The 25,578-nt window shown below is 44.9% G+C and overlaps 1 protein-coding gene across 1 annotated transcript in view; it reads left to right on the forward strand.

Annotated features, from left to right (window-relative positions):
• The first annotated feature begins 855 nt into the window (after window positions 1-855).
• map6a (microtubule-associated protein 6a) overlaps window positions 856-25,578 on the forward strand; it is a 43,432-nt gene continuing 18,709 nt past the window's right edge. The window contains exons 1-4 of the mRNA XM_068034399.1: window positions 856-1,059; window positions 1,863-1,914; window positions 2,302-2,366; window positions 17,280-17,686. Coding sequence (XP_067890500.1) covers window positions 856-1,059; window positions 1,863-1,914; window positions 2,302-2,366; window positions 17,280-17,686 — 728 coding nt within the window. The remainder of the gene's footprint in view (window positions 1,060-1,862; window positions 1,915-2,301; window positions 2,367-17,279; window positions 17,687-25,578) is intronic.

Below are 25,578 nucleotides of genomic sequence, written 5' to 3' on the forward strand. Positions count from 1 at the left end.
TGGAAGAGCCTGTCACTCCAGAATTGGCCTTTATAGCCGCTCCAGGCGCTGCTTCACAAACCACTGACCACCTCCAGCCGCTTACCCATTGTCTCTCGAGACAAGGAGGCCAAAGAAGAAGAAACAATTATAAAGATATAACGCCTAACTACTCCTCCTACTGCCACCACCACAACCACCCCCGTTTCAGTGATTGTCTCCTTATATATGTTTTAAGTAAGACCCCAATTAACACCCTCCACCTGCCTACAATTAAACGTATGGCTATATAATTAACATATCTCCACCCTATTAACCATAAAGGTTCCCACCTGCTTTCTGGCACCTGCTGTACGTTTCCAGCCTTTATGTGTTCATGCAGTTGTTGTCCTTTTAAATGAAGAGTTACATTTATGATGACATCCTAAGCTAATGACTATTGGCGATCCGGACAGAAAACAGTTAAAGGGCTTGTCTCTGTCTCTCTCTCGCTCCCTTCCCCCTCCCTCCCTCCATCTCTGCAGCCACACGGCGTGTGCTGACGATGGGGAGGAAAAGGTTTTCTTTGGCTCCAGTTCCCTCTCGAACATCCTGAGATCGAGGATGTTTGAACCAGAGAGGGTGTGGTCCTTGCAAATGAACAAATCTCGTTTTGCCTCTGTGAGCGATAGGACCCAAACCATCCTTTGAGTGATTTCTTTTAGGTATCAAAGCTATTTTGTGGATGGAAAACATCTCACAGCAAAGAGATTAGTAAATTTAGTGACATTTAGTGACGACAGGACGTTGGAGCGGACTCGAGGGTTTTTCTTTTGGTGGGTTTCCTTCGATCTGCTCGGGAGATCGCGAAGGAGGGTTTCAGCACCCTGGAGAGCGATGGCTTGGCCGTGCATAAGCCGGGCGTGTTGCATCGCTCGCTTCTGGAACCAGCTGGACAAGGCTGATATTGCCGTGCCTCTGGTTTTCACTAAGTATTCCGAGGTCACCGATGGGGCTGCTCCCCAACATCAATTCCGAGTCCTGGGCATCGACGCACAGCCTTCCGGGGGCGACCAGGACTCTGTTGCCAAGACGACTGAGGTACCACTTCTAAATTATTTTTCTATATTTATCTATCCAAAATGCAATCTTTTATGGGTTCATTTCGTTACACTCTCGACTGCAATTGATATGTCTGCTTAGATACTTGCAGGGCTAAAGTCAGGGTCAGATTTTGCATGGGATTAATTCCTGACTCCGATTGTGTGGTTCAGCATTTTATGTAACCTTTGGCAGCCGAACGCAAGGTGCATGAGAATACCCTACATCTGCTGGTGTTCTCCTCCACCTCCACGGGCATAGAGCCACCAATCGGCAGGTGTGGTTCCCTTCCTAACTGTTGTCTGTAGCTCTCCACCCCTCCCTCCTCCCTCCCTTGTTGTCGCGTCCTTTCAAGCACTTGCTCGCTGTTTATTCCACCCTGACGTTCTTTCCATTCTGGGTATGCGACCCAGTGACCCCTTTCCCTTCCCTTAAAATAGCTTTTTAATATTCATTAAATACATGACTTGCAGTCAATGGAGGAGGGACGCCAATCCGAAACTGAATCAAAAACTGGACCAATGTAAAGATAAATAATATAGAGATAGTAGGAAGATAGACAGGTAAAAGTTATTAATTCTGGAAATTTTATCGACCTTTTTCAACCATATACATAAATTATTTGGGTACAAATTAATTTTAAATATCAGTTAAAGGTGAAGCTTGATTAAAATCCCCCTTTAAAGTAGGTTTACCCATTTAATCATCTTAATTGAATTTATGTGGGAATGTGGCATAATCCTGACTGGCACCAATATTACAGATTCTACAGTCCTTTTTTTCTTCCAAAATTGTTTTTGAAGAATCCAGTGACTTTGCAGAGTAGCCCACCCAATCGGATTCGAAAAAACACAGGCACACAAATGCACACACCCTGTTACTATTCCAACATTGCTGATCCCTCCACTCACCCAGTATCCCTCCTGACTTCTCACACGCATCATATCAGATTGGCTGGGAATATTTGATACTTTGAATCCATGGACACCTCATTTTATTTTAGATCAAACTCCCACACCCCTTGTCTGACCAAGACCTTCTCAAACTGCGTCAAACCACCTGAAGTGCAGCGCCTCTATGCAGTGCCATTATAGAGCCTGGTAATACAGGGACGCTGTCATCAGCACTGCAGTGAACACAAGGATCTTTTCAAGATAGATTCTCATTCAGATAAATCATTTATTTTTGGTATTTTTACAATCCTAGTGCAATAAATGTATTTTTGTTATTCTCCCTCATCAGGGATGATTTATCAAAACAGCAAATATGGAAATACAACATTAGAAAAACTTGCCCTCAGCATTATGGTTAGGATTGCAGTCAGGGTTGGCAATGCCCAATCTGTATCCCCTTCACCAGACTTAACAACCACCAGTAAATTATAGATTTTGTTCAAAATCAATAGTTGTCAGCTGTGGCTCGTGGGTAGCACTTTTACTCTGAGTCAGAACGTTATGGGTCTGATTCCCACTCCAACAACTTAAGCACAAAAAGTCTAAGCTGACACTCCAGTGCCATACAGAGGGAGTGCTGTACTATCAGAGGTGCTTTTTTTTTGGATGAGATGTTAAACTGAGGCTTCATCTGCCCTCTCATTTGGACGTAAAAGATCGCATGACGCTACTTTGAAGAATAGTAGGGGAGCTATCCCCGGTGCCCTGGCCAATATTTACCCTTACCTTCTTCTTCTTTCTTCTTCTTCTTTGGCCTCCTTGTCTCGAGAGACAATGGGTAAGTGCCTGGAGGTGGTCAGTGGTTTGTGAAGCAGCGCCTGGAGTGGCTATAAAGGCCAATTGTAGAGTGACAGGCTCTTCCACAGGTGCTGCAGATAAAATTGGTTGTCAGGGCTGTTACACAGTTGGCTCTCTCCTTGCGCTTCTGTCTTTTTTCCTGCCAACTGCTAAGTCTCTTCGACTCGCCACACTTTAGCCCTGCCTTTATTGCTGCCCGCCAGCTCTGGCGATCGCTGGCAACTGACTCCCACGACTTGTGATCAATGTCACAGGACTTCATGTCACGTTTGCAGACGTCTTTAAAGCGGAGACAAGGACGGCCGATGGGTCTGATACCAGTGCCGAGCTCGCTGTACAATGTGTCCTTGGGGATCCTGCCATCTTCCATGCGGTTCACATGGCCAAGCCATCTCAAGCGCCGCTGGCTTAGTAGGGTGTATATGCTGAGGATGTTGGTCGCCTCGAGAACTTCTGTGTTGGAGATATGGTCCTGCCACCTGATGCCAAGGATTCTCCGGAGGCAGCGAAGATGGAATGAATTGAGACGTCGCTCTTGGCTGACGTACGTTGTCGAGGCCTCACTGCCATAGAGCAAGGTACTGAGGACACAGGCTTGATACACTTAGACTTTTGTGTTCCGTGTCAGTGCGCCATTTTCCCACACTCTCTTGGCCAGTCTGGACATAGCAAAGGAAGCCTTTCCCATGCGCTTGTTGATTTCTGCATCTAGAGACAGGTTACTGGTGATAGTTGAGCCTAGGTAAGTGAACTCTTGAACCACTTCCAGAGTGTGGTCGCCGATATTTATGGATGGGGCAATTCTGACGTCCTGTCCCATGATGTTTGTTTTCTTGAGGCTGATGGTTAGGCCAAATTCATTGCAGGCAGCCGCAAACCTGTCGATGAGTCTCTGCAGACACTCTTCAGTGTGGGATGTTAATGCAGCATCGTCAGCAAAGTGGAGTTCCCTGATGAGGAATTTCTGTACTTTGGTCTTCGCTCTTAGATGGGCAAGGTTGAACAACCTGCCACCTGATCTTGTGTGGAGGAAAATTCCTTCTTCTGAAGACTTGAACGCATGTGAAAGCAGCAGAGAGAAGAAGATCCCAAACGGTGTAGGTGCGAGAACACAGCCCTGTTTCACGCCACTCAGGATAGGAAAGGGTCTGATGAGGCACCGCTGTGCTGAATTGTGCCTTTCATATTGTCATGGAATGAGGTGATGATACTTAGTAGCTTTGGTGGACATCTGATCTTTTCTAGTAGTCTGAAGAGACCACGTCTGTTGACGAGGTCAAAGGCTTTGGTGAGATCAATGAAAGCAACGTAGAGGGGCATCTGTTGTTCACGGCATTTCTCCTGTAGCTGGCGAAGGGAGAACAGCATGTCAACGGTCGATCTCTCTGCACGAAAGCCACACTGTGCCTCAGGGTAGACACGCTCAGCCAGCTTCTGGAGCCTGTTTAAAGCGACTCAAGCGAAGACTTTCCCCACTATGCTGAGCAGGGAGATTCCACGGTAGTTATTGCAGTCACCGTGGTCACCCTTGTTCTTACAGAGGGTGATGATATTGGCATCGCGCATGTCCTGTGGTACTGCTCCCTTGTCCCAGCACAGGCAAAGCAGTTCGTAGAGTGCTGAGAGTATAGCAGGCTTGGCACTCAATTATTTCAGGGGTAATGCTGTCCTTCCTAGGGGCTTTTCCGCTGGCTAGAGAATCAATGGCATCACTGAGTTCCGATTTTGTTGGCTGTACGTCCAACTCATCCATGACTGGCAGAGACTAGGCTGCAGTGAGGGCGGTCTCAGTGATAACATTTTCCCTGGAGTACAGTTCTAGGTAGTGTTCCACCCAGCGGTCTTGCACCCTTACCAACATCACTAAAACAGATGATCTGGTCATTATCATATGGCTGTTTGTGGGAGCTTGCTGGCTACCAACCTGCCAAGGTTCCTACAACAGCAAATTCCAAATCTGTGGCCTCTACCACCTAGAAGGACAAGGGCAGCAGACACTTGGGAACACCACCACCTGCAAGTTCCTCTCCAAGCCACACACCATGCTGATTCAGAACTATATAATTGTTCCTCCACTGTCGCTGGGTCAAAGTCCTGGAACTCCCTTCCTAACAGACCTGTGGGTATACCTACCCCACATGGACTGCAGCAGTTCAAGAAGGCAGCTCACCACCACCTTTTCCAGGGCAATTAGAGATGGGCAAGAAATGCTGGCCTTGTCAGCGATGCTCACACCAGCTGAATGAATAAAAAAAATCCTACATTACAAATACTGAATACATTTCAAAAGTACTTCATTGGCTGTAAAATGGTCGGGAATGTCCTGATGTTGTAAGAGGTGCTATATAAATGCAAGTCTTTCTTCTAACAAGCTTGAATTGTGTCTAGGAGAGAGATTAAGTGAGCCAACACCTGGGTGCGTTATAGGTTAGCCATTGTTGGTGAAACAATTTCAGGTGATGAATATAAGGGGAATTTCTAGAAAAGAAATACTAAACTGAACGTGAATTTAAAAAGATTTTCATTTATATAGCACCTTTCATGACCACGGGATGTCCTAAAGTGCTTCAGAGGCAATGAAATTCTTTCAAAGTGTTGTAATGTATGAAACACAGCAGCCAATGTGCACACAGCAAAATCCCACAAACAGCAATGTAATAATGACCAGATAATCTGGTTTTGTAATATTGATTGAGGACTAAATGTTGGCCAGGATAGCAGGAGGACCTCCCTTGCTCTTCTTTAACATTGTTCCATGGGATCTTCTATATCCACCTGACAAGGCAGATGGAGCCTCTGTTTAGGAAAGGTGGTGGCACGTGACTAGTAACCCAGAGCTCCAGGCTAATGTGCTGGGGACATACCTTCGAATCCCACCACAGTAAATAGTGAAATTTGAATTCAATTAATAAATTTGGAACTAAAATCTAGTCTAATTGTGACCATGAAACCATTGTTGATTATTCTTAAAAACCCATCAGGTTCACTAATGTCCTTTAGGGAAGGAAATCTGCCGTTCTTACCTGACTCCAGAGCCGCAGCAATGTGGTTGACTCTTAACTGACCTCTAAAATGGCCTAGCAATCCACTCAGTTGTATCAACTCTGCTACAAAGCCTAAGAAAAGGAATGAAACCAAATGGATCACCCGGCATCAACCTAAGGCACTGGAAACGACAATGGCAAACACAGCTCTGTCGACCCCGCAAAGTCCTCCTTACTAACATTTGGGAGCTTGTACCAAAGTTGTGAGAGCTGTCCCACAGACTAATCATACTCACAGAATTCTTACCTTGCAGACTATGTCTCAGACACCACAATCACCATCCCTGGATATGTCCTGTCCCACCAACAGGACAGACCCACCAAAAGTGGCTGCATAGTAGTATACAGGTGGGGGGGAGTTGCCCTGGGAGTCCTCAACATTGACTCTGGACCCCATGAAGTCTCATGGTGTCAGGCCAAACATGGGGGCAAGGAAACCTCCTCCTGATTACTATCTACCGCACCACACTCGACCCCACCCCCCCAACCCTCCGTGCTCCTTGGCTGATGAATTAGTGCTTCTCAATGTTGAACACCACTGAGGATAGCAAGGGCACACAATGTACTCTGAGTGGGACACTTCAATGTCCAGCACCAAGAGTGGCTCGGTAGCACTACTACTGAGTGAGCTGGCTGAGTCCTAAAGAACATAACTGCTAGACTGGGTCTGCAGCAGGTGGTGAGGGAAAAACCTACTTGACCTCATCCTCACCAATCTACCTGTCGCAATGCAACTGTCCATGACAGTATTGGTAGGAGTGACCACCGCACAGTCATTGTGGAGACAAAGACTCGTCTTCACATTGAGGGTACCCACCATCGTGTTGTGTGGCACTACACAATGCTAAATGGGATAGATTTTGAACAGATCTAGCAACTCAAAACTGGGCATCCATGAGGTGCTATGGACCATCAGCAGCAGCAGAATTGTATTCAACCACAATCTGTAACCTCATAGCCTGGCATATCCCTCACTCTACCATTACCATCAAGCCAGGGGACTAACGTGGTTCAATGAGTTCTGGACGGCATGACAGGAGCAGCACCAGGTATATCTAAAAATGAGGTGTCAGCCTGGTGAAGCTACAGCACAGGACTACGTGCATGCCAAACAGCAGAAGCAGCATTCAATAGACAAGGCTAAGTGATCCCACAACCAACGGGTCAGATCTAAGCTCTGCAGTCCTGCCACATCCAGTGGATGGTGAATTGTGAATGGTGGTGGACAATTAAAAAACTAACAGAAGGAAGAAGCTCCACAAATATGCCCATCCTCAATGATGGGAGAACCCAGCACACCAGTGCAAAGGACAAGGCTGAGGCATTTGCATCCATCTTCAGCCAGAAGTGCTGAGTGGATGATCCATCTCGGCCTCCTCCTGAGGTCCCCAGCACAACAGATGCCAGTCTTCAGCCAATCCGATTCACTCCACATGATATCAAGAAATGGCTGAAGGCCCTAGATACTGTAAAGGCTATGGGCCCTGACAACATTCCAGCAATAGTACTGAAGACTTGTGCTCCAGAACTAGCCACACCCCTAGCCAAGCTGTTCCAGTACAGCTTTAACATTGGCATCTACCCAGAAATGTGGAAAATTGCCCAGGTATGCCCTGTGCACAAAAAGCAGGACAAATCCAACCCGGCCAATAACTGCCCTATCAGTCTACTCTCAATCATTGGCAAAATGATGGAAAGTGTCATCGACAGTGCTGTCAAAGGGCACTTGCTTAGCAATTACCTGCTCACTGATACTCAGTTTGGGTTTCGCCAGGGCCATTCAGCTCCTGACCTCATTACAGTCTTGGTCCAAACATGGACAAAAGAGCTGAACTCCAGAGGTGAGGGGAGAGTGACTGCTCTTGACATCAAGGCAGCATCTCACCGAGTACGACATCCTACCAAAACTGGAGTCAATGGGAATCAAGGGGAAAACCCTCCGCTGGTTGGAGCCATACCTAGCGCAAATGAAGATGCTTGTGATTGTTGGAGGTCAATCATCTCAGTCCCAGGATATCACTGCAGGAGTTCCTCAGGGTAGTGTCCTAGGCCCAACCATCTTCAGCTGCTTCGTCAATGACCTTTTCTCCATCAAAAGGTCAGAAGTGGGGATGTTTGCTGATGTTTGCACAATGTTCAACATCATTCTCGACTCCTTAGATACTGAAGCAGCCCATGTCCAGATGTAGCACAAAGAACAAAGAACAAAGAAAATTACAGCATAGGAACAGGCCCTTCGGCCCTCCAAGCCTGCGCCGATCCAGATCCTCTATCTAAACATGTCGCCTATTTTCTAAGCGTCTGTATCTCTTTGCTTCCTGCCCATTCATGTATCTGTCTAGATACATCTTAAAAGACGCTATCGTGCCCACGTCTACCACTTCCGCTGGCAACACGTTCCAGGCACCCACCACCCTCTGCGTAAAGAACTGTCCACGCATATCCCCCCTAAACGTTTCCCCTCTCACTTTGAACTCGTGACCCCTAGTAATTGAATCCCCCACTCTGGGGAAAAAGCTTCTTGCTATCCACCCTGTCTATACCTCTCATGATTTTGTACACCTCAATCAGGTCCCCCTCAACCTCCGTCTTTCTAATGAAAATAATCCTAATCCACTCAACCTCTCTTCATAGCTAGCGCCCTCCATACCAGGCAACATCCTGGTGAACCTCCTCTGCACCCTCTCCAAAGCATCCACATCCTTTTGGTAATGTGGTGACCAGAACTGCACGCAGTATTCCAAATGTGGCCGAACCAAAGTCTTATACAACTGTAACATGACCTGCCAACTCTTGTACTCAATACCCCGTCCGATGAAGGAAAGCATGCCGTATGCCTTCTTGACCACTCTATTGACCTGCGTTGCCACCTTCTGGGTGACAGCCTCACAGCTCCAGTGACCTGGGTTCAATTCTGGGTACTGCCTGTGTGGAGTTTGCAAGTTCTCCCTGTGTCTGCGTGGGTTTCCTCCGAGCGCTCCGGTTTCCTCCCACATGCCAAAGACTTGCAGGTTGATAGGTAAATTGGCCATTATAAAATTGCCCCTAGTATAGGTAGGTGGTAGGGAAATATAGGGACAGGTGGGGATGTGGTAGGAATATGGAATTAGTGTAGGATTAGTATAAATGGGTGGTTGATGGTCGGCACAGACTCGGTGGGCCGAAGGGCCTGTTTCAGTGCTGTATCTCTAAACTTAAACTAAACTAAATGGACCTGAACAACCAAATCTCTCTGTACATCAATTTTCCCCAGGACTTTTCCATTTATTGTATAGTCCACTCTTGAATTGGATCTTCCAAAATGCATCACCTCGCATTTGCCCGGATTGAACTCCATCTGCCATTTCTCCGCCCAACTCTCCAATCTATCTATATTCTGCTGTATTCTCTGACAGTCCCCTTCACTATCTGCTACTCCACCAATCTTAGTGTCGTCTGCAAACTTGCTAATCAGACCACCTATACTTTCCTCCAAATCATTTATGTATATCACAAACAACAGTGGTCCCAGCACGGATCCCTGTGGAACACCACTGGTCACACGTCTCTATTTTGAGAAACTCCCTTCCACTGCTACTCTCTGTCTCCTGTTGCCCAGCCAGTTCTTTATCCATCTAGCTAGTACACCCTGGATCCCATGCGACTTCACTTTCTCCATCAACCTACCATGGGGAACCTTATCAAACGCCTTACTGAAGTCCATGTATATGACATCTACAGCCCTTCCCTCATCAATCAACTTTGTCACTTCCTCAAAGAATTCTATTAAGACATGACCTTCCCTGCACAAAACCATGTTGCCTATCACTGATAAGCCCATTTTCTTCCAAATGGGAATAGATCCTATCCCTCAGTATCTTCTCCAGCAGCTTCCCTACCACTGACGTCAGGCTCACCGGTCTATAATTACCTGGATTATCCCTGCTACCCTTCTTAAACAAGGGGACAACATTAGCAATTTTCCAGTCCTCCGGGACCTCATCAGCAAGACCTGGACAACATCCAGGCATGGGCTGATAAGTGGCAAATAACATTCACACCACACAAGTCCTAGGCAATGACAATCTTAAACGAGAGAAAATCTAACCATCTCCTCTTGACATTCAATGGCATTACCATCGCTGAATCCCCCACTATCAACATCCTGGAGGTTACCATTAACCAGAAACTGTTCTGGACCAGCCATATAAATGTGTGGCTACAAGAGCAGGTCAGAGGCTGGAAATTCTGCGGCGAGTAACTCATTTCCTGACTCCGCAAAGCCTGTCCACCGTCTACAAGGCACAAGTCAGGAATGTGATGGAATGTTCTCCACTTGCCTGGATGGGTGCAGCTCCAACAACACTCAAGAAGTTTGACACCATCCAGGACAAAGCAGCCCACTTGATTGGCACCCCATCCACCACCTTCAACATTCACTCCCTCCACCACTGACACACAGTGGCAGCAGTGTGTACCATCTATAAGATGCACTGCAGCAACTCACCAAGGCTCCTTCGACAGCACCTTCTAAACCCGCGACCTCTACCGCCTAGAAGGACAAGGGCAGCAGATGCATGGGAACATCACCACCTGCAAGTTCCCCTCCAAGCCACATACCATCCTGACTTGGAACTATATCGCTGTTCCTTCACTGTCGCTGAGTCAAAATCCTGGAACTCCCTTCCTAACAGCACTGTGGTGTACGTACACCCCAATGACTGCAGCAGTTCAAGAAGGCAGCTCATCACCAACTTCTGGAGGGCAATTAGGGCTGGGCAATAAATGCTGCCCACATTCCACAAACGAATAAAAAACCTGATGGGAAAGAACTTTGGGGTTGTGGAAGGCGCTTTATAAATGCAAGTTCCTTCTTTCATTACCTTGAGAACTTCCATTGGTTTACCACAAAGTCTTTTTTTTTGCATGAACGAGTCTGACCTTCATGTTTCCTCATAACTTAGATTCCTAATATCTGGAATCATCTGCCTAAAGGGCAGCAAGAAAGCAGAACATTGACATTTTACACGATAACTTGGAATAAGTGGAGGAGTGTCATTGCAGAGAGCACAGCAGGATGATGCTGACAGCAGGAGCTGTGATTTGGATGGGTCTGGGAGTTGGTCTGCAGGCATCTGAGCTCAGGAATCCTTGCCATAGTCTGAGAAATTATTGGCAGTTCTGGATTGGTCCTGAGGCTAGTCTGAAATTGCTGCTCCCCCCCGCCCCCCCCACCCCTCTTTCTGTAATGGAACATCTGGACCTGATGCCAGTGGAGCATTCCAAGATTCTAGGTCATTTGATAAACCATCCAAGTAATTTACTCAGTCAATGTGCCAGCCATGCTGCAGTTGGTAATACCCTTGACTCTGGGTGAGAAGGTTGTGGATTCAAGTGTGGCTTCAAGACATGTGCACACAAATCTAGGCTGACACTGCAGTGCAGTACTGAGGGAGTGCTGCACTGTTGGATGAGACAGCATGGAGTTTGTACTGAGGCCCTAGCAGTGGAGGATGGACGTGCAGAGGGACTGGCTTATCCTGAACTTGTTTAGCAAGGCCCACTCTCAATGAGGGGGACAATGGATCGGCGTTCACACCGCACACCCCATCAGTACCCAGTTGCCTCTGGGGCAGTATATGATCCTACCAGCAGACTGAAGTCCAAGAGAAAATTAAAGGTCTCCGAAGCAGCCCCCTTTGTGGAATCCCAGTCACCCCACAACCACCAGTTTCAACATTGAGCAACCCTCTGGCTTTATGGCAATAGGGCATTGCTCTCCAAAAGTTACAACTTAATGTTGAGGGCCTTTAGGCTGCCAAACGAAATCTGATTGGATGTCTTGACACCCAACACTCTATTGCTGCAGTGAATGGCACATTGATTGCTGTTGATTTATATCTCATGAGGCTAAAAGATGCTTAAAGATTTCACATGAGATCCTATTATCATATTCAAATCACCTGAACTACAAGGGCCTATTCTAGTATTGAGTACATATCAATTTTCTTAATTATGAGAGTATACTAAGCCTTTATAAGTCATGGGTTTGGGATCAGCTGGTGTCCAATTTTGGGAACCAGATTTTAGTCAAGGCCTTGGAGAGGGTGCAGAGCAGATTTGTTAGGATGATGCCAGGATTGATGGGTTTGTTATCTGGAGATACTGGAGAAGATGGGATTGTTCTCCTTCAGAGCAGAGAATGTGAAGGGGAGATTTATTAGATCAGTTTAAAACTATGAAGCAATTTGGCAGAGTTAATAAGGAGAAATTGTTTCTAGTCAGTAACCAGAGGGCACAAATTTTAAATAATTGGCAAAAAGGCAGAGGAGAGAAGAAAAGAATCAAAAAAGGAAAAAAAGAGAAAAAGATTGGTGAAGACAAATGTAGGTCCCTTACAGTCAGAAGCAGGGGAATTTATTATGGGGAACAAAGAAATGGCTGACCAACTAAATGCATACTTTGGTTCTGCCTTCACACAAAGGAGGACACAAATATCATACCAGAAATGTTGGGGAACACAGGGTTTAGTGAGAGGGAGGAACTGAAGGAAATCTGTATTAGTAGAGAAATGGTGTTGGGGAAATTGGTGGGATTGAAGGCCGATAAATCCCCAGGGCCTGATAATCTACATCCCAGAGTACTTAAGGAAGTGGCCCTAGAAATAGTGGGTGCATTGGTGGTCATCATCCAAGATTCTATAGACTCTGGAACAGTTCCTACAGATTGGAGGGTAGCTAATGTAACCCCACTATTTAAAAAGGGAGGTAGAGAGAAAGCAGGGAATTATAGACCAGTCAGCCTGATGTCAGTAGTGGGGAAAATTCTACAGTCCATTATCAAAGGTTTTATAGCAGAGCACTTAGAGAACAGTGGTAGAATCGGGCAGAGTCGGCATGGATTTACGAAAGGGAAATCATGCTTGACAAATCTACTAGAACTCTAGTGGATGTGGTTTATTTGGACTTTCAGAAGTCCTTCAACAAAGTCCCACATAAGAGATCAGTGTGTAAAATTAAAGCGCATGGAATTGGGGGTCGTGTATTACGATGGATAGAAAATTGGTTGGCAGACAGGAAACAAAAAGTAGGAATAAACAGATCTTTTTCCGAATGGCAGGCATTAACAATGGGGTACCGCAGGGATCGGTGCTGGGACCCCAGCTATTCACAATATACATTAATGATTTAGATGAGGAAACTAAATGTAATATCTCCAAATTTGAAGATGACACAAAACTGGGTGGGAGGGTGAGTTGTGAGGAGGATGCAGAGAGGCTTCAGGGTGATTTGGACAAGTTGAGTGAGTGGGCAAATGCATGGCAGGTGCAGTATAATGTGGATAAATGTGAGGTTATCCACTTTGGTAGCAAAAACAGGAAGGCAGATTATTATCTGAACAGTTATAAACTGAGAGAGGGGAATGTGCAGCGAGACCTGGGTATTCTCCTACAGCAGTCGCTAAAGGTAAGCATGCCAAAGACTTGTGTGTTGATAGGTAAATTGGCCATTGTAAAAATTGCTCCTAGTGTAGGTAGGTGGTAGGAGAATTGAGGGAAGGTGGGGATGTGAGAGGGAAAATGGGATTAATGTAGGATTAGTATAAATGGGTGGTTGACGGTCGGCGTGGACGCAGTGGGCCAAAGGGCCTGTTTCGATGCTGTATCTCTCTATGACTCTATAACAGGCGATAAAAAAGGCAAATGGCATGTTGTCCATCATAGTGAGAGGATTCAAGTACAGGAGCAGGGATGTCTTGCTGCAATTATACAGGGCTTTGGTGAGGCCACACCTGGAATATTGTGTGCAGTTTTGGTCTCCTTATCTGAGTAAGGATGTTCTTGCTATAGAGGGAGTGCAGCGAAGGTTTACCAGACTGATTCCTGGGATGGCAGGTCTGACGTATGAGGAGAGATTGAGTCAGTTAGGATTATATTCGCTGGAGTTCAGTAGAGTGAGGGAGGAATCTCATAGAAACATATAAAATTCTAACAGGACTTGACAGAGTAGATGAAGGAAGGATGTTCCCGATGGTGGGGGAGTCCAGAACCAGGGGTCGTAGTCTAAGAATACGGGGTAAACCTTTCAGGACTGAGATGAGGAGAAATTTCTTCACCCAGAGAGTGGCGAACCTGTGGAATTCACTACCACAGAAAGCAGTTGAGGCCAAAACATTGTATGTTTTCAAGAAGGAGTTAGATATAGCTATTGGGGTGAAAGGGATTAAAGGATATGGGGGGAAAGCGGGAGCAGGTTACTGAGTTAGATGATCAGCCATGATCATAATGAATGGTGGAGCAGGCTCGAAGGGCTGAATGGCCTACTCCTGCTCCTATTTTCTATGTTTCTATGTTTACTCAGTGAGTATGTCACTCTTTTTAATTTTGTCATACTTTGAGTTGCTAATCTGGAATGGGCTGCCTGAAAGGATGGTGGAAAGAGATTTAATAGTAATTTTCAGAAGAGAATTTGATAAATATTTAAGAAGGAAATATTTCCAGGGCTATGGGAAAGAACAGGGAAATGGGATTAATTGGATCGTTCTTGCAGGGAGCCAGCACAGAAATAAAGGGCTGATTGGCAGCCTCCTGTGCTGCAAGAGTCTAATTCTTATTTTTCATACGTTCAGATTTGTACTTTTTAGCCTTCTCTTATCATTGCATTGGGATCTTATCATTGGACACAAGCGTTGTCCATTATTTGTGTTAACCAGTGATGGGGCCTGTAGTTTGTTGCTTGTGGTTTAGGTCATGTGACAAGAAGATTGGCATTTTCTACAACACGATGCCAGGTATACCTAAGCTATAGACAGTGGCAGCTAACAAGAAGAATGCATTCTATTGAGAAGTTTTACTCTTGATTTGTCATATAAACAGCGTGCAGTAGAGTTATGGCACCCCTGTGTACATTGCAGGATGATATCCCATTATTATAGAGATGTAAGAGTCCTGTATCACGTTACACAATTTACTACAGAGGTGTAATATTCCTGTACATATACAATACATAAAAATTGTGTATAATATTAGATAATACAGTCAAGGTTAAATGTCCTGCATATGTTATATATGTGCCAGCTGTAGTTTAGTGGGTAGCACTCTTGCCTTTGAGTCAGTCAGTTGTGGCTTCAAGACACACTCCAGGCACTTGAGTACAAAATTTAGGTTAACACTTCAGTGCAGTTCTGTGGGCTGTCTTTCATGAGACTTTAAAACCAAGACCCCCATCTGCTCCCTTGGGTGGATGCAAAAGAAAATCCTTGATACTATTCAAAAAAGAGCAGGGGAGTTCTATGTGTCCTCGCCAATATTTATCCTTCAACCAACATCACTAAAAACTGATTATCTTGTCATTATCATGTTGCTGTTTGTGGGAGCTTGCTGTGTGCAAATTGGCTGCCACGTTCCCTGCATTACAACATTGACTACACTTTAAAAAGTACTTCATTGGCTGTAAAGCGCTTTGAGACATCCTGAGGTCATGAAAGGGTGATGGAGTAGGAAAAAATGCAACTTTACAAGATAAAAAAGAATCTACATAGAAAAGTTAGCAAGCAGATCAGCAGGGGGCAAACCTTCAAAAATGAGAGAGGTAAAGCACAGAATAAAGAAAAATTTAGGCGAATTTGGGATGAACCAAAGAAAACAGCTCCACACAGAATGAAATTGAACTGAAATTAAAAGGGAGGCATATGATAAAATCAGGCCTAATAATACTAAAGATAGATTAATGCCAGCTCTTAGTTGATACCTATCAAGGATGTAAAGGGTGAGTATACCAGCTGGGGGTGGTGAGATGGAAATACACTCATCATCCCAACTTCCTAATGCTCACTACCCAATTGGAATCACGAAGGGGAATTCCCCTCATGGGCCCCTGGGATCCCCTCACACACACTCCTCGTTCATAGAAGAATGAGAGTATAAAGTAATTGATAAATTTAACCATCAGTTCTGATTTGCTGAGCTCTACAGTTCCGTTTCCTGTACCGCATTTCATCTATAATCTTATTTTCAGTGATAAGCATCAAATGCTCTACAATACAGACATGAAATAATTAACTTACAAGCTCCTTGGAAACAATTTCCAGGAATTACAGGATGGCTGGCACTTAATTCTCACCAAATAATTTATATTCTTCCTCCCCTGCTATCATGAAGCCACAGAACCGTATATGAGTTCACTAATCACTGGACCCTCTGTACCCACCTAGACCAGAACCCTTTGATTAGATTCTAGCCTTTAACTCACTCCCAGGTATTCATTCTCTGATATGTAAGCCAGTCGAACCCCTCAATTAGATTCCCTGTAACTCACTCACCAAATTGATCATTCGATACAAAAACCGTCTGAACACGTTGATTACATTCCAGCCTGGTACTCAGCCTTGGATTTAATAATATCATTTGAATCCCGGAAAAACACTCATCGTTCCATAGAATCTTACAGCACAGCAACTTGGAACAGTTTACTATTTAGAAGGACATAGGAACTGGAGGAGGCCATTCAACCCTTTGAGCGTGTTCCATCATTCAAGGGGAAATGGCAGTGTAGTGGCAATGTCACTGCACTAGTAATCCAGAGGCCCCAGGCTAATGCTCTGGGGCACAGGTTCAAATCCCACCACAACAGCTCGTGGAATTTAAATTCAATTAATTAATTTTTTAAAAAAATCAACTGATAAAAACCTGGAATTGAAAGCTAGTCTCAGGACTGATGCCTTGAAACTATCATTGATTGTTGTAAAAACCCATCTGGTTCGTTAATGTCCTTTAGGGAAGGTTCCATCGTTACCCGGTCTGGCCTACATGTGACTCCAGACTCACAGCAATGTGGTTGACTCTTAACTGCCCTCTGAAATGGCCCAGCAAGCCATTCAGTTGTCAAGGGCTATTAGGGATGGGCAAAAAATGCTGGCCTTACCCACATCCCATGAAACAAAATTAGATCATGGCTGATCTGTACCTTAACTCCATCTCCCAGCCTTGGTTCTGTAACTCCTAATATCTTTACCAAACAAAGATCTATCAATCTCCGTGTTGAATTGACTCTCATTCTCAGCAACTTTTTTGGGGGGAGAGAGTTCCAGATTTCCACTACCCTTTGTATAAAGAAGTGCTTCCTGACATTGCCCCTGAATGGCCTAGCTCGAATTTTAAGGTTATGCCCCCTTGTGTTGGACTTCCCGACCAGAGGAAATAGTTTCATCTACTCTATCAACTCCTTTACTCATTTTAAACACATCAATTCGATCACCCTTCAATCTTTTATACTCAAGGGAATACAAACCTAGTCAATGCAACCAGTCCTCATAATTTAGCCCTTTTAGCTCCAGTAGCAATCTGGTGAAATAAAGGATCTATATAAATGCAAGTTGTTGTTGTTGCTGTTGTATTCCACATGAGATGATTTATTTTAAGATGTCTTTTTAAATTCTGGGACGCCAGGCATCTGAAGCAGCGACGGAAGCTGTGTCAGCATCAGTAAGCACCAAGCCTGGATCACGGCGGGAGTCGGTCATGAGGCAGGACTATCGTCCCTGGAAGGTGCGTCCAGAGCCCAGCTGTAAGCCTAAGCAGGAATACACACCAACAGACACACCCTTTGAGAAAGAGACACAGTACAAGAAGGATTTCAAGGCCTGGCCCATCCCCAAGAGAAGCGACCACCACCCCTGGATACCCAAGGGGGAGAGGGGCAGTCAGACGCCAGTACCCAGCAGAGAGGAGCCATCGGGTTCAGTGGCGACACCAGCAGCTCTGCCATCGGTGGGCCACGATCTGGCAAAGGGCAAAGTGGCAGATGCTTTAAACAGGCAGATCAAAGAGGAGAGAGGGACCAGCACCTCTTACAGGTAACAGACAAACCCATGGTGACATTTCCTTCAATAATTTCACTAGGTTCACATTGAATACAAAGAAGCAATGATAAACATTTATTAAATCACTGGTTAGGCCTCAGATGGATTATTGTTTATAAATCTGGGCCAAAATACTTTAGGGAGGATGTCAAGGCCTTGGAACACAGGGACATAGGAGTAGGAGGAGGCCATTCAGCCCCTTGAGTTTGTTCTGCCATTCACTGAGATAATGGCTACTCTTAATTCCTTCCACCTGCCTTGATTCCAGATGTTTTTATACCCTTGGCTATCATACTGGGGATTAGGGAGCTAAATCATGAGGACCCATAACACAAACTCAGTTGAGAAGGTTGAGAGGTGATCTAACTGAGGTGTTCATGGCAAAAGGATTCAAAAGGGTAGATACAGAGAAGGTATTCCTCTGGTGGGAGAGTCCAGAACAAAGGGGAATAACCTTAAAATTAGACCAAGGCTGTTCCCCTTAGAGAAGAGAATGTTAAGGGGAGATTTAATAGAGGTGTTCAAAATAATGGAGGGTTTTGATAGAGTAAACAAAGAGAAATTGTTTCCATTGGTGGGTGCTTTGGTAGACTTAAGATAATTTGCAAAAAAAAGCAGAGAGGGAGCTGAGGAGAATTTTCTATGGCCTGGAATGCATTGCCTGAAAGGACAGTGGCAGCAGATTCAATAGTAATTTTCAAAAGGGAGTTAGGTATGCATTAGAAAGGTAAACATTTGCAGAGTAGGAGAAAGAGCAGGGGAGTGGAACTAATTGGATTGCTCTTCCAAAGAGTTGGCACAGACATGATGGGCCAAATGGCCCCCTTCTGTGCTGTATGTTTCTGTGGTTCTAAATATATATGATGGATGTTTGTAAAGTGTCTTGTGCCACCGCTCCCTCTTTAATTACTGATGTATTAGCCTGAATGACAAACACAAAGGGATAAATGAGGTCTCAGTGGCAGATGGTCCTTTGCAAATGACATTTTGTGCTGCTTGTTCTGGCTTAAGAGAGACTGATCATGTGCTGATGTCAACCAGTTGGCCCATATGTAAGAAATAAGGGATTTGGTGCTAAATATATCATCTGTATCTCAGTGGTGTAGCCCTCGCCACTGACTAGGAAGGCTGTGGACTCATTTCCCACTCCAGAGACTTAACCACAAAAATCTAGGCTGACACTCTGAGTGCAGTACTGAGGGAGTACTGCACTGTCGGAGGTGCTATCCTTCAGATGAGAGGTTAAACCGAGGATCCATCTCCTCTTTCATGTGGATGTAAAAGATCCCATGACACTATTCCGAAGAACAGCTAGGGCATCCTCCCTGGTTTTCTGGCTGACATTTATCCCTCACCCATCAGCACTAAAAACAGATAATCTGGTCATTATCACATTACTGCTGTGCAGAAATTGGCTACACTTCAAAAGTATTTAATTGGCCATGAAGTGCCTTTTGATGTGCTGAGGTTGTCCCCGTCCAGGGCACAGAAAAGAAGGGGGCTGCCCACCTCTCTGCCGCAATCTTGTCATGCCCCGGAACGGAAGCGTGCAGTGTCCCCATCAGTATACTTGGTGCCTTCTGTGACTGGTGGGCACTGCAGGGCATGAAGTCTGTCTTGTAGACATCAATAATAAAATTCTGATTTAGCTGTGAAGTTATCCTTCTATTTTTGTGCCTTGTTTTGGCATCTTTCTGAGTTTGATGACGATCCAATGGTAGCGTTGCCCAGACTGCTGAGATGAGTTTTGTTTGTCCATTCTTATTAGTCCATCAGAAAGTCCACTATACTTGATCTCACCCTATCAGCATATCCTCCTATTCCTTTCTCCATCTATCTTCCTCTTAAATGCATCTATTCATCTCAACTACTCAATGTGATGTGGAATTCTATATTCTAACCATTGTCTGGGTAGAAATGTTTCTCCTGAATTCCTTATTGGATTTATCAGTGACCATCATGGCTCCTAGTTTTGATCCCTAGCTAATGAGGCTGAGACCATTAATAGGGCCCCAAACTGCTGAATCCAAAGCCGTAGACTTAACTCAAGCTCGGGATCAAAGCCAGTACGTTTCGTATATCTGAGTACCATGTTAAACAATGACTAATCCCTCTGTGCCAAAGCAGAGGCAAGCTCAAAAAAGCACTTTCCAAAATGGTCATGTTTCTTTCCCCAAGGGCTGGAACACAATGGGGTGGAAGTTATGCCACAGTTGTATAAAGCTCTAGTTAGACCACATCTGGAATAACTGTGTTTAACTCTGGGCACTGCACCCTCAGGAAGATTCACCAGAATGATACTGGAAGTAAAGGGTTACTTTATGGACAGGCTTGTATGGTCTAGGCTTGCATTACATCGAGTATAGAAGATTGAGATGTTTACGATGATTAAAGGATTTGATAGAGTAGATAGAGAGAAACTATTTCCTCAGGTGAGAGAGTTCGGAACAAGGGGGGAGTGGGGGGGGGGAGGTGGGGAGCACCTTAAAATTCGAGCTAGGTGATGCCAGGAAATACTTCTCCACACAAAAGGTAGTGGAAGTCTGGAGCTCCCCCAAAAGCTGTTGATGCTGGGGGGCAACTGAAAATTTCAAAACTTAGGTGATGATGTCAAAGAACAAAGAACAAAGAAAATTACAGCACAGGAACAGGCCCTTCGGCCCTCCAAGCCTGCGCCGATCCAGATCCTCTACCTAAACATGTCGCCTATTTTCTAAGGGTCTGTATCTCTTTGCTTCCTGCCCATTCATGTATCTGTCCAGATACATCTTAAAAGACGCTATCGTGTTCGCATCTACTACCTCCGCTGGCAACGCGTTCCAGGCACCCACCACCCTCTGCGTAAAGAACTGTCCACGCATATCCCCCCTAAACATTTCCCCTCTCACTTTGAACTCATGACCCCTAGTATTTGAATCCCCCACTCTGGGAAAAAGCTTCTTGCTATCCACCCTGTCTATACCTCTCATGATTTTGTACACCTCAATCAGGTCCCCCCTCAACCTCCGTCTTTCTAATGAAAATAATCCTAATCTACTCAACCTCTCTTCATAGCTAGCGCCCTCCATACCAGGCAACATCCTGGTGAATCTCCTCTGCACCCTCTCCAAAGCATCCACATCCTTTTGGTAATGTGGCGACCAGAACTGCACGCAGTATTCCAAATGTGGCCGAACCAAAGTCCTATACAAATGTCAAAGGTTATGGAACCACAATGGGTAGATAGAGTTAGGATACAGATCAGATGCGATGGCTAGCCGAACAGGCCCAAGGGGCTGAATGGCCTGCTTCTGTTCCTAAGCTGTTATGTTCCACTCTCTGAAAATAGAGAACAAAATTAATTCCAAAAAAATTATACACTAGTAACAGTTCAGACAGGAGATATGTTGCAATTTAACAGATGCTTAATGCAATGCTGTTCCTGAATCTATTCAGAGACTTGGCGAATATTAGCAGGTCTCCACAGAGATGTGCGCACGCAGCTGTGAAACAGGCTCCGCTAAACTAAATAGGCGGTTCTCACAACCTGCTCATTATCCAATCAGACCCCATGGGTTTAATTAGTGGTCTTGTTCAGTCAGCCCAGCAACTTGTTGTTATTTTGCCTTGCATGAGTAATTAGAAAGCCCTTGATTCTCCGATCAGACGGCCTCCAGTGGTCTGGGCGGACAGGGACAGGGAGGGGGAAGGGGATTTGTAAATCTTGCTGCAAGGGTCAGCAAGCACTGGAGCTTGGTGCCAACATGTACAGAGCAAGTATTTAGGGAAAAGGAAGAGTCACAAATGCACAGCAGCTCTGTCTACTAATTCAATAAGTGTCAGAGTGCAACCCTCTGGAAATTATCTCTTTATACTCATTCTCGGAACGTGGTCGTCACCAGCAAGGCCACCATTTATTGCCCATCTCTAATTGTCAGATCTGAGGGACTTGCTAGGCACTTTTCAGAGGGCAGTGACAAATCAATTACTTTGCGGCAGCTGTAGCTCAGTGGGTAGCTCTTTTGCCTCCGAGTTAGAAAGTTGTGGGTTCAAGGCTCACTTGAGTAAGCACAAAATCTACACTGATACCCCAGTGCCAGTACTGAGGGAGTGCTGCAATATACGAGTTGCTGCCTTTCAAAATGAGACATTAAACTAAGGCCCTCTCAGGTAGATATAAATATTTTGACGAAGGGCAGGAAGATTTTGCGCCGGTGCCCTGGAAAATACTTATCCCTCAATCAACATGACTAAAGTAAAACAGATTACCTGAACATTTTCACATTGCTGTTTTTGGGAGCTTGCTGTGAGCAGATTGGCTACTGTGTCTCCTACATTAAAACAGTGACTCTGCTTCAAAAAGTACTTCGTAGAGTGTCTTGTGACACCCTGACATCAAAGAACAAAGAACAAAGAAAATTGCAGCACAGGAACAGGCCCTTCGGCCCTCCAAGCCTACGCCGATCCAGATCCTCTATCTAAACCTGTCGCCTATTTTCTAAGGGTCTGTAAGGTGCTATAGGAATGCAGTCTTTGACTCCAGCCTCACACCAAACAAATATAGGCCCAGACCGGCTAAGGACAGCAGGTTTCCTTCCCTAAAGGACATTAGTGAACCAGTTGGATTTTTACATGGTCACTTTTACTGAGACCGATTTTTTAAACAGATATGTTTTCAGATTGAACTAAAATCCTCAAATTGCCATAGTGGGATTTGAACTCATGCTCGAATGGATTATTAGTCCAGGACACTTGATTACTGACCCAGTAATATAATAACTAGGCTACTATACCCTATGCCGTCACTGACTTTCTTCAGTCCACATAATATTGGCAAAATTGCTACACATTATTGATGAAGGACTTGCATTCATGTAGCGCCTTATCATGCCCTCCAAAAACGTCTCTCGTACACAATTCCATGGGCCCAGGTGATGGGGTCACGAGAGGGTAGATGGAGAAAAACTATTTCCTCTGGTGGGGGAGTCAAGGGGGAATAACTTTAAAACTAGAGCCAGGCTGTTCAGGGGTGATGTCAGGAAGCACTTCTTTACACAAAGGGGAGTGGGAATCTGGAACTCTCTTCCCCAAAAAGCTATTGAGGCTGGGGGGGTGGGGGGGGGGGTGTCAATTGAAAATTCAAAACTGAGACAGATAAATTTTTGTTAGGCAAGGGTATGGAGGGTTTGAAACCAAGATTGAATGGTGGAACAAGACTGAGGGGCTGAATAGACTACTCCTGTTCCTATGTTCCTCTCACCACAGACACAAAAAAATTAATTCACAAAATTATACTCGAGTCACAGTTCAGTATCAATGATGAGATGGTGCCCACTATTTCCCTCCGGCACTGTCCCCTGTGTGCAGAGTCAGGGGTAAGGCATCTAATTTGCATGGAGCTGGCCAATGCGGGCAGCACGAGGGTCACACCTCAAGACCCAACCTTGTCCCCACAGGCTGGAACGTTGGACAGGGTGTCAGCCAAGGCTCAATTGCTGCACCCTTGTTTCTGCATCATAAGGTTCTGGGTTCAAATCCAACTCCAGAGCATTGAGCACAAAAATCTAGGTTGACACCCCAGTAGAGTACCGAGGGAGTGCTGCACTGACAGAGCTGCTGTCTTTTAGATAAGACTTTACACTGAGACCTGACTGCCCTCTCAGGTTGATGTAAAATATCCCATGACCACTATTTCGACAAAGAGCAGGGGTGTTCTGGCCAAAAGTTAACCTTGACCAACATTGCTAAAACAGATGATCTGCTCATTAGAGGAAAGATACTTAATTGGAGGAGGGCCAATTTCAGTGCCCTGGGAAATTGGAATCAAAGATTCACAAGCAAAACTGTAATGGGCTGCCTTTAAAGAGGAGATTTGTTGAGGTACACTCCCATGAAGGGGAAAGGTAGGGCAACCAATGCTCGAGCTCCCTGGATGACAAAGGAGATAGTGTGTAGATTGAAAAAGAGAAAGGGGCATCTGACAGATGTCAGGTTGATGATACAAGTGAGAACTAGGCTGAACATAGTTCAGAGGGGAGGTGAAAAAGAAAATGAGGGGCAAATAGGAAGTATGATAAGAATCTGACTTGGAACTATATCGCCATTCCTTCACTGTTGTTGGGTCAAAATCCTGGAACTCCCTTCCTAGAAACACTGTGGGTGTATCTACACCCCAAGGACTGCAGTGGTTCAAGGCAGCTCACCACCACCTTCTCAAGTGCAATTAGTGATGGGCAATAAATGCTGGCCTAGCCAGCAACGCCCACATCCCATGAATGAATTTTTTTTTAAAATCTGTCAGCTAACATAATAGGGAATCCAAAATGCTTGTACAAGCAAAGAAATAGTAAAAGGGTAGTAAGAGAAGGGGTAGGGCCAATTACGGACCAATTATGGAGGCAGAGGGCATGACTGTGGTACTAAATGAGTACTTTGCCATAGAGGAAGATGCTGCCAAAGTCACAGTGAAAGAGCAGGTAGTTTAGATATTGGATAGACTAAAAATTGATAAAGAGGCGGTATTAGAAAGACTGGCTGTACTTCAAGTTGATAAGTTACCAAGACCAGATGAGATGCATCCAAGGATGTTGAGGGAAGTAAAGGTGGAAATTGGGAATACTGGCCATAATCTTCCAATCCTCCTTAGGTAGAGAGGTGGTGCCGGAGGACTGGAGAATTGCAAATGTTACACCCTTATTCAAAAAAGGGTGTAAGGATAAGCCCAGCAACTACAGGCCAGTCAGTTTAACCTTAGTTGTTTTAGAAATGATAACTCTGGACAAAATTAACAGTCACTGTCTATTAATTAATTAAGGAAAGTTAGCATGGATTAAAGGAAAATTGTATTTAACTAGCTTGATTGATTTTTTTTGATGAGGTAACAGAGAGTTGATGAGGGTAATGTGGTTGACGTGGTGTACATGGACTTCCAAAAGGTGTTTGATAAAGTGCCACATAATAGGCTTGCCAGCAAAGTTGCAGCCTATGGAATAAAAGGGACAATGGTAACATGGATATAAACTTGGCTAAGTGACAGGAAACAGGTGAACGATTGTTTTTCGGACTGGAGGGAGATATACAGTGGTGTTCCCCAGGAGTCAGCACTGGGGCACTGCTTTTCTTGGTATATATTAGACTTTGGTGTACAGGGCACAATTTTAAAATTTGCAATGACACAAAACTTGAAAACTGTGAGCAGGATAGTGGTAAACTTTGAGGACATAAACAGGCTGGTGGAATTGCCGATACATGGCAGATGAAATTTAATGCAGAAAAGTTCAAAGTGATACATTTTGTTAGGAAGAATGAGGAGAGGCAATATAAATCAAATGGTACAATTCTAAAGAGGGTGCAGGAACAGACAGACCTAGGAGTATATGTGCACAAATCAATGAAGGTGACAGGGCAGCTTGAGAAAGTGGTTAAAAAGGCATATGGGATCCTGGGCTTTATAAGTAGAAGCATAGAATACAAAAGGAAGGAAGTTATGATGAACCTTTCTAAAACACTAGTTCAACCTCAACTAGAATACTGTGTCCAATTCTGGGCATCACATTTTAGGAAAGATGTGCAGGTTTAGAGAGGTTACTGAAAAGATTTACAAGAATGATTCCAGGGATGAAGGGCTTCAGTTACATGGCTAGATTGGAGAAACTGGGGCTGTTCTCCTTAGGGAAGTGAAGGTTGAGAGGAGATTTGATAGAGGTGTTCAAAATCATGAGGGATCTAGATGGAGTAGATAGAGAGCAACTGTTCCGATTGATGGAAGGGTCAAGGGACACAGACTTAAAGTGATTGGCAAAAGAACCAATGGGGACATAAGGAAAAACGTTTTTATGCAGCGAGTGGTTAGGATCTGGAATGCACTGCCTGAAAGTGTGGTGGAGGCAGATGCAATCATGGTTTTC

This window comes from Heterodontus francisci, chromosome 6, assembly GCF_036365525.1.
Source record: "Heterodontus francisci isolate sHetFra1 chromosome 6, sHetFra1.hap1, whole genome shotgun sequence".
NCBI lineage: Eukaryota > Metazoa > Chordata > Chondrichthyes > Heterodontiformes > Heterodontidae > Heterodontus > Heterodontus francisci.